At 32.0% G+C, this 9867-nt stretch overlaps 2 protein-coding genes across 2 annotated transcripts; one reads left to right on the forward strand and one right to left on the reverse strand.

Annotated features, from left to right (window-relative positions):
- Positions 1–1029: 1029 nt before the first annotated feature.
- LOC112028320 (xyloglucan endotransglucosylase/hydrolase protein 22) lies at positions 1030–2953 on the reverse strand. The gene is made up of 3 exons (XM_024060989.2): positions 2566–2953; positions 2197–2390; positions 1030–1604 (listed from the first exon to the last, which is right to left on the reverse strand). Exons 1-3 carry the CDS (start codon positions 2857–2859, stop codon positions 1205–1207), a joined length of 888 nt encoding a protein of 295 aa, XP_023916757.1. The 5' UTR covers positions 2860–2953; the 3' UTR covers positions 1030–1204.
- Positions 2954–8778: 5825 nt separating this feature from the next.
- LOC136064566 (xyloglucan endotransglucosylase/hydrolase protein 24-like) lies at positions 8779–9803 on the forward strand. Its single transcript, XM_065766470.1, has 2 exons — positions 8779–9190; positions 9366–9803. The coding sequence occupies exons 1-2, from the start codon at positions 8897–8899 to the stop codon at positions 9561–9563; spliced, it is 492 nt and encodes a 163-aa protein (XP_065622542.1). The 5' UTR covers positions 8779–8896; the 3' UTR covers positions 9564–9803.
- Positions 9804–9867: the final 64 nt, after the last annotated feature.

Below are 9867 nucleotides of genomic sequence, written 5' to 3' on the forward strand. Positions count from 1 at the left end.
TAACAATCTGTTACTTAAAATTTATTGTGAAAATATTGTAAAAATATTATGGTAGTATTTTTCAATTAGGATTTTTTATTTTTTATATTATTTTTCTTCCTTTCATTTCATTTTCATCCACGTTTCATTTCTTTTTTTTCATTTTTCTTTTTCTTGTTTTTCTCCTCCACACAAGTGTCCAGCCTCCTTCTTTTTATTTTCTTTTTCACCTTAAGAACATTCCAGCGCTTCACATGAGAGAGAGAGAGAGAGAGAGAGAGAGAGAGAGAGAGAGAGAGAGAGAGAGAGAGAGAGAGAGAGAGAGAGAGAGATCGGCTTGTCGTCCTCCAGCGGCTCTAGTGCCGCTCCAGCGCCGCTCTAGCATATCCACTGCTGCTCGTCGTCCTCCCCACCACCAGGCTGGGTCAGATTGGCTTGTTCTTTTTTTATTTTTATTTTTTTTTTATATATTTGCTTGTTTTGATTCAACTTTATTTTAAGAATTGGATTTTGTTTTGGGTTTTGTGTTTAGATTAATTGTTTTGCTCATGAACAGGTCTCTCTCTTTTCTCTTTTTTCTTTTTCTTTTTTATTTTTCTGATTTCATTTGGTTTATGAGAAAAAAAAGAAGCAACGGCAACGGAGAGAATGAGAGAATGAGAGGGAAAAAAAAAAAGCAATGGAGAGAATGAGAGAAAAAAAAATCCAGAGGAGAGAGAAAAAATTAATATAATAAGTAGTTGATAATATTTTAAGACAAAAAATTCAATAGTTAATGTACAGTAGCCCATCAGACTTGATGGGCTACTATTCATAAGCAAAAAAAAAATCCAGGTTTACCGAATCTGCTAGAGCATGAATAATGCACAAATTTTCTAAATTTTAGTTAATATACCCAAATACTGAACCTGTTGGAGATGCTCTAAGCTAACAAACCTAGAGTCCCATTTGTAACTTTATTAGTCCAAATAGAACATTATATTCTTTTTCAGGGTGTTTAGGGTCCCATTCTACTTGCTAAAATATTCATGCATAGTTTCGATGTTCCTCTAGCAAAAAGAATACTTTATCATACATTTAATTTTATCAATTTATAGTACGTCCCACTATAGAAATGGTCCTTTATTGTCTTTTTAATAATCAAAATGGCGCAAAGAAAACAAATTCCGTGCAATAGAAACAATAACTTGAGCACGTAAAAAATTTTCCTATGGGTTTTCGCATCCTATGCCTTGGTGGTGACAGTGCATTCCAGTGGGAGGCCCTGAAGGAATCGCTTTGTGTCCGAGCAATAATTGTAGACCATGTAATTCTTCTGCACCCATGTCAGCCTCTTTTGGCTCCTAGAATCGAGCTGTTGGGAGAGCCATGCATTACTGGTAGAGTTGGATGAGCTACAAGAAGACACACCATTAGACCAAATACAAGCATTGGCATTGAAGCTCTGGAAGGAAGCAGTGAAAGGTGCTTGAGTCCAGTCCGTTTTCACAAGCCCTCCTCTTGTGGCCCAATCATCAGCGTTCCATAAGCTAGAGTACACCCTCATTGACTGGTTCTTCGGGTAGGGAATGCCAAAAGACTCCAAGTTCTTGAACTCTCTAATTGGTCTACCATCAACGTAGAATCTGAATGAAGAAACAGAGCAGTGATGCACAAGCCAATGCGAGAAGCCACCCAAAAAAGGTGATATTCTCATTTTTTTTTTAAATTAAATTTATAAATCTAATCATGGTAATTTGTACTTTATGAAATGTAAAAATAAATATAGACAGTGAAAATATAAAAGATAAAAGTTAATAGGCGTTTTTAGAACATTTGTTAATAGATTATTTAAAAAAAAAAGTTTTAATATCATTTTTATTAGAAATATAAGAAAATGTCAAAAAAATTAAGTTTTTTTTTTTTTTTCACATAAAAAGTTACTAAAAATATTCTCTAAACCAATAATTTTAAAGCATCTGTTAACTTTTATTAATGTAAAAATAAATTTTAAAATATCATGTTCTCAATTGAACATATCACGGAGTATATTTTTAAGAAAATTATTGTATCACAATCTCAATATTCACACACTCTATTTATGTACACATTTTGAAAAAAAATGTGGATACAATATACATACTTTTTAAATGATGTATATGTATAAAGTATGAGCATTGGAAGTGTGAGACAATCACTACTCATCATATACAAATACGTTTATGCTGAATTACTTACATAATGTTTCCTGGGTTCCATAGTATGGAATAGGTGTGAAAGTCAGCCGTGGGGTCGAACCAGAGGTAGAATTGCTGCTCTTTGTCGCCCTTGCCTTGGGTGTAAACGTTAGTATGGACAATATAAGGATCACCACTCAGGTTCCCTAAGAACTCAAAGTCTATCTCATCCCATGATGAACCTTGTGAGCGTAACTGCAACATAAACATTTTTACATATTTGTATAAATTATCCGATAATAAATTAATGTTACACTGATCACAATCTATCACTTCAATAAGTTGTGAAAAAAACTATGAAGTTTATTGTGATTTTAACATTAAACTTAGTTATATAAATTAAGCAACAAATATTTGAACATGAACTTACATAGTAGGCAGTGACTGTGCCAGCAGAATTGCCAGGGACAAGCTTTAGCTTCATATCAATTTTTCCAAACAAGTATTCATTCTTAGATTGGAAGCCCGAGCCAGAGGTTTTGTCAAGAGAGAGAGTAAGAAGCTTGCCATTGTTGAGTATCTTAGCACGGCCATCTCCCCATATGATATCAACATCTTGGTTGAAGTTACCAGCAGAGGCAACTAACAAGGAGCCAACCAAAAGAGATGTGGTCACAGCCACTACAAAGACATTTGAATTATAATATGAAAAAGAAGCAGCCATTTACACTGATTTTAGATACTAGTTTAAGACTTCAAGTGGTTTCTGAAATGGATTTTGTTTGTTGGCTATATATACTGGTCCAAGTGAGGATCACACTAAGAGGAATGTTTCTTTTTTTCTTTGAATATAAAAATTGGCTGGTGGAGTGAAGTGGGAACTAAAGTTGCTAAATAGCTGGACAGCAATAAGAGACATAATGGAATGGACCATGTTTTTATAATGATGGTTGGTCCATTTAGATGCTGTTTCAGGTTCTTGGGTGGCATTATTTTACATGGAAGTACAAAGTCATTTCCTAGGTTGTGTCCACCTACCCCAATCCCCAGGTTATGACTCGCCCCAAGTGTGTGGTTTCTTCCATGACCATGTGCTGCCATATCAGCAAAACGACTGTGTCTCTCGTAGCTTCCAGTCATAGCACACAAATTCAACTTGTTATATGGTCAAACCACTAAATAGGGCTTGGATTTACACTCATGGGCTTTCAATTTCTAATCTTCACTCTAGAAAGATCTCGTATTTTGCTCAGGAAAAAAACTAGAAAGAACTCTATACTTATTGCTTCTCTGCTTTCTGGCCCACGGTTGTCTTAGACCTTTAGAAGAAACTAGAGAACAGTAAAATAAAAACTGAAATGCAGGTCAGCACTCATGCATCTACATCTTATTCTCCTTCTCTCACTCTAGATTACACTACAACAAAAGTGGGCTATAGTGACGAAATCTAGTGAGGATAAACAATTTCGTCACCAAATGATAACATTTAGTGAGGAAAAGAAGAATTCGTCACCAAATATTATAAAATTTTTAAAATTGGTGACGAAATCAATATTTTGTCACCAAAGCTATGCTAATTGGTGACGAAATCAATATTTCGTCACTATAGGTCATGAAAAAAAGTCAAACCTAGGGTGATGAAATATTTGCATCACCAAAGACTTACCAAAGGTGAAGAAATTCTAAATTCGCAACCCAATATTAGGATGTAGGCGTTTTTGGTGACGAAATAAATTTTCGTCACCTATTGTTTAACCAAAGACTGACCAAAATATTCCTACAATCTCTAAAATCACCAATTATGCTAAAAAAAACCACTAAAATGACCAAAATATCCCAAAATCTCTAAAATGAGCAAAATACCCATGAAATAATTTCAAAAATGACCAAAATTCCCCAAAAATCACCAAATATCATAAAAACCACTAAAATTACCAAAATATCCCCTAAACCTAATAAATGACCGAAACCCCAAATCCTAAAAAATGACCAACGTATACACGAAACCTAAAAAATGACTAAAATACCCCCGAAACCTAAAATTTGGCAAAAAAAAAAAAAAGATGAAGCAGAACTTCTTGCTTGCCGAAGAGCCTTAGAGTTAACAGTGGATGCTAGTTTCTCGAGGTTGATGGTTGAAGGGGATAACATCAATGTAATGCTTGCTATCTCTTCTTCCTTGGAAAACACTTCTCCATTTGGCAATGTGGTGGATGACATTTGTCATTTGTTGCGGAATTTGCAATGGGTTAGAGTTGACTGTATTACGAGGGGTGGGAATCAAGTGGCACATGTTTTGGCCCAATATGCTAAAAATAATTTAGATGAGGATGTTTACTGGATAGAGGACTCTCCCCACCAGCAGTTGATGCCTTGTATTGTGATCTTTCACTACTTTAATTGAATGAATACCCCCCTTTCAAAAAAAAAAAAAAAAATTTTAATAATATTTTCACAACAAATTATAAGTGGTTAGTTATTATTGGTTGAAATTTGAACATAATAATAAGATTACTTTTTTGCTCCAACAATAACAACTAATAATAACTTATAACTTAAGATTTGTTATAAAAATATTGTGAAAATACCTTTTCTGTCTGGATTTGGAATAGTAGAGACCATGAAGCACCAGCAAGGTATTGCTTGAGTTTCTTGAAATGAGCTTCTTCTTCAGAAATACAGAGAGAGATTAACAAATCAAAAGTTACAAAACAACTGAACCTATATTTTCAAAAACTGTGTGCTCTGTACACAACAAAACAATGAGAGCCACACCCTTTCTTTTAGTTTTTAATCTAGAATCAATGAGCACCACATGCTCTGCCTTTTTTTTTTTTTTTTTTTTGTAAAGAGCTTTTGTTTTCCTTGACATACTGTACAGTTTGTACATTGTAGATTGTACAATTACAATTTCTTTGTCCTCAATAACTTTATTATATACTATATTATACAACTGTTAGTTAAAAGTCACGTGAATTTAATTTCTTTTTTTTTTCTTTTTCTTTTTCCTTTTTGTGATAATTATGATAAAAAAAAAAAGTAATTTCATTTAATTAAGTGAATAAACTTAAGAAATTACTTAAATTTTATATAACATTAATTAATTCTTTATATATATAATATTTTTTATTTTTATTATTACAACTAAACATATGTGATTGTCCATTCCTAGTCACTCTTCCTTAGGGTCCTAGAGCATAAATCTCAAATCTTTTTTATTAACCACTAAGAGCATCTCCACTAAATTAACTAGCCAAAGTCATTATTTTAAACCACAAAAACTTGAATTTAGACAATTGATTGATGACGGGGTTATTAATCTTTGATCACCTTGAAATTTTGTAAGCAAGAAAAATATATAAAGATAATGTAATCTAACGGTAGATTTGTCAAAATTCACATTAAATTAAGAAATATAGGGTTGGATTCAAGTTACACCTGATGTAACTCTAAAAAATGTTACACCATCTAATAACAAATTATTGAATTCATATTTCGAAAATCCAACCGTTGGATTACATGCTCTATACGTTCTTAATATGCATGCCAATTTTCATGTCAATCGGGTGTAATTTACCATTTGATCATTAAACTCATCTTTCATGTGTTATTTTTAAACTATAAAAACTTGAATTTAGACAATTGATCGATAACGTGCATATTAATCTTTGATCACCTTGAAATTTTGTAAGCATGAAAAATAAATGATGATAATGTAATCTAACCATAGATTTATAAAAATTCACAGTGAATGTCACAACATAAGGCTGGATTCAAGTTACACCTGATGTAACTCTAAAACATATTACACCAACCAATAACTTATTATTAAATTCATATTTTGAAAATTCAACAGTTGGATTACATTTTCTATATGTTCTTAACATGCATGCCAATTTTCATGCCAATCGGATATAATTTACCATTTGATCTTTAAACTCTTATTTTAAGCATTATTTTAAACTACTAAAACTTGAATCTAGACAATTGATTGATGACATAACTATTAATATTAAATCACCTAAAAATTTTGTAAGCATAAAAAATATATGAAGATAATGTAATCTAATGGTAGATTTGTCAAAATTCACATCGAATTAAGAAATATAGGGTTGGGTTCAAGTTTCGCCTGATGTAACTAAAAAAAAAATGTTACATTACCCTATAACTTATTATTGAATTCATATTTTGAAAATCTAACCATTGGATTACATTTTCTATATGTTCTTAACATGCATGCCAATTTTCATGCCAATCGGATGTAATTTACCATTTCATCTATAAACTTATCTTTTATGCAATATTTTAAATTACAAAAACTTGAATTTAAACAATTGAGTGATGACATGGCTATTAATCTTTGATCTCCTTGAAATTTTGTAAGCATAAAAAATATATAAAGATAATGTAATCTAATGGTAGATTTGTCAAAATTCACATTGAATTAAGAAATAAAGGGTTGGATTCAAGTTATACCTAATGTAACTCTAAAAACTGTTACACTACCCAATAATTTATTATTGAATTCATATTTTGAAAATCCAACCGTTGGATTACATTTTCTATATGTTCTTAACATGCATGCCAATTTTCATGCCAATCGGATGTAATTTACCATTTGATCTACAAACTCTTCTTTTATGCATTATTTTAAACTACAAAAACTTAAATTTAAACAATTGATTGATGACATGGCTATTAATCTTTGATTTCCTTGAAATTTTGTAATCATGAAAAATATATCAAGATAATGTAATCTAACACTAGATTTGTCAAAATTCACATTGAATTAAGAAATATAGGGTTGGGTTCAAGTTACACCTGATGTAACTCTAAAAAATGTTATACCACCCAATAACTTATTATTGAATGCATATTTTGAAAATCCTACCGTTAGATTACATGTTCTATATGTTCTTAACATGTATGACAATTTTAATGTCAATCGGATGTAATTTACTATTTGATCTTTAAACTCATCTTTTATGTGTTATTTTAAACTACAAAAACTTGAATTTAAACAATTGATTGATGACATGCCTATTAATCTTTGATTACCTTGAAATTTTCTAAGAATGAAAAATATATGAAGATAATGTAATCTAACGATAGATTTGTTAAAATTCACATTGAATTAAGAAATATAGGGTTGGGTCATTTAGGGGTATTTTGTTCATTTTTTGGTTTGAGGGTATTTCGATCATCTTTTAGGTTTAGGGTGTATTTTTATCATCATATAGGTTTTAGGGCCATTTTTGTCATTTTATAGGTTTCAGCGGTATTTTAGTCATTTTTAGGTTTTGGAGGTATTTTGGTCATTTTCTTAGGATTTGGGGTATTTTGGTAATTTTCAAGTATCAAGGCTATTTCAGTCAATTTTTAGGTTTTGGAGGTATTTCGGTTATTTTTTAGGTTTAGGGGTTTTTTTTTTTTTTTTGTCAAATTTTAGGTTTCGGGGGTATTTTAGTCATTTTTTAGGTTTCGTGTATACGTTGGTCATTTTTTAGGATTTGGGGTTTCGGTCATTTATTAGGTTTAGGGGATATTTTGGTAATTTTAGTGGTTTTTATGATATTTGGTGATTTTTGGGGAATTTTGGTCATTTTTGAAATTATTTCATGGGTATTTTGCTCATTTTAGAGATTTTGGGATATTTTGGTCATTTTAGTGGTTTTTTTTAGCATAATTGGTGATTTTAGAGATTGTAGGAATATTTTGGTCAGTCTTTGGTTAAACAATAGGTGACGAAAATTTATTTCGTCACCAAAAACGCCTACATCCTAATATTGGGTTGCGAATTTAGAATTTCTTCACCTTTGGTAAGTCTTTGGTGATGCAAATATTTCATCACCCTAGGTTTGACTTTTTTTCATGACCTATAGTGACGAAATATTGATTTCGTCACCAATTAGCATAGCTTTGGTGACAAAATATTGATTTCGTCACCAATTTTAAAAATTTTATAATATTTGGTGACGAATTCTTCTTTTCCTCACTAAATGTTATCATTTGGTGACGAAATTGTTTATCCTCACTAGATTTCGTCACTATAACCCACTTTTGTTGTAGTGTAATCTAGAGTGAGAGAAGGAGAATAAGATGTAGATGCATGAGTGCTGACCTGCATTTCAGTTTTTATTTTACTGTTCTCTAGTTTCTTCTAAAGGTCTAAGACAACCGTGGGCCAGAAAGCAGAGAAGCAATAAGTATAGAGTTCTTTCTAGTTTTTTTCCTGAGCAAAATACGAGATCTTTCTAGAGTGAAGATTAGAAATTGAAAGCCCATGAGTGTAAATCCAAGCCCTATTTAGTGGTTTGACCATATAACAAGTTGAATTTGTGTGCTATGACTGGAAGCTACGAGAGACACAGTCGTTTTGCTGATATGGCAGCACATGGTCATGGAAGAAACCACACACTTGGGGCGAGTCATAACCTGGGGATTGGGGTAGGTGGACACAACCTAGGAAATGACTTTGTACTTCCATGTAAAATAATGCCACCCAAGAACCTGAAACAGCATCTAAATGGACCAACCATCATTATAAAAACATGGTCCATTCCATTATGTCTCTTATTGCTGTCCAGCTATTTAGCAACTTTAGTTCCCACTTCACTCCACCAGCCAATTTTTATATTCAAAGAAAAAAAGAAACATTCCTCTTAGTGTGATCCTCACTTGGACCAGTATATATAGCCAACAAACAAAATCCATTTCAGAAACCACTTGAAGTCTTAAACTAGTATCTAAAATCAGTGTAAATGGCTGCTTCTTTTTCATATTATAATTCAAATGTCTTTGTAGTGGCTGTGACCACATCTCTTTTGGTTGGCTCCTTGTTAGTTGCCTCTGCTGGTAACTTCAACCAAGATGTTGATATCATATGGGGAGATGGCCGTGCTAAGATACTCAACAATGGCAAGCTTCTTACTCTCTCTCTTGACAAAACCTCTGGCTCGGGCTTCCAATCTAAGAATGAATACTTGTTTGGAAAAATTGATATGAAGCTAAAGCTTGTCCCTGGCAATTCTGCTGGCACAGTCACTGCCTACTATGTAAGTTCATGTTCAAATATTTGTTGCTTAATTTATATAACTAAGTTTAATGTTAAAATCACAATAAACTTCATAGTTTTTTTCACAACTTATTGAAGTGATAGATTGTGATCAGTGTAACATTAATTTATTATCGGATAATTTATACAAATATGTAAAAATGTTTATGTTGCAGTTACGCTCACAAGGTTCATCATGGGATGAGATAGACTTTGAGTTCTTAGGGAACCTGAGTGGTGATCCTTATATTGTCCATACTAACGTTTACACCCAAGGCAAGGGCGACAAAGAGCAGCAATTCTACCTCTGGTTCGACCCCACGGCTGACTTTCACACCTATTCCATACTATGGAACCCAGGAAACATTATGTAAGTAATTCAGCATAAACGTATTTGTATATGATGAGTAGTGATTGTCTCACACTTCCAATGCTCATACTTTATACATATACATCATTTAAAAAGTATGTATATTGTATCCACATTTTTTTTCAAAATGTGTACATAAATAGAGTGTGTGAATATTGAGATTGTGATACAATAATTTTCTTAAAAATATACTCCGTGATATGTTCAATTGAGAACATGATATTTTAAAATTTATTTTTACATTAATAAAAGTTAACAGATGCTTTAAAATTATTGGTTTAGAGAATATTTTTAGTAACTTTTTATGT

Source organism: Quercus suber, unplaced genomic scaffold (assembly GCF_002906115.3).
Source record: "Quercus suber isolate HL8 unplaced genomic scaffold, Cork oak 2.0 scaffold_708, whole genome shotgun sequence".
NCBI lineage: Eukaryota > Viridiplantae > Streptophyta > Magnoliopsida > Fagales > Fagaceae > Quercus > Quercus suber.

Excerpts from the sequence above, each read along its gene's own strand:
- LOC136064566 (XM_065766470.1), top strand. The coding sequence starts at position 8,897 with ATGGCTGCTTCTTTTTCATATTATAATTCAAATGTCTTTGTAGTGGCT. Across the intron at positions 9,191-9,365 it reads GCACAGTCACTGCCTACTAT|TTACGCTCACAAGGTTCATC; the intron begins GTAAGTTCATGT and ends TTTATGTTGCAG.
- LOC112028320 (XM_024060989.2), bottom strand. The coding sequence starts at position 2,859 with ATGGCTGCTTCTTTTTCATATTATAATTCAAATGTCTTTGTAGTGGCT. Across the intron at positions 2,391-2,565 it reads GCACAGTCACTGCCTACTAT|TTACGCTCACAAGGTTCATC; the intron begins GTAAGTTCATGT and ends TTTATGTTGCAG. Across the intron at positions 1,605-2,196 it reads TGGAACCCAGGAAACATTAT|ATTCTACGTTGATGGTAGAC; the intron begins GTAAGTAATTCA and ends TTCTTCATTCAG.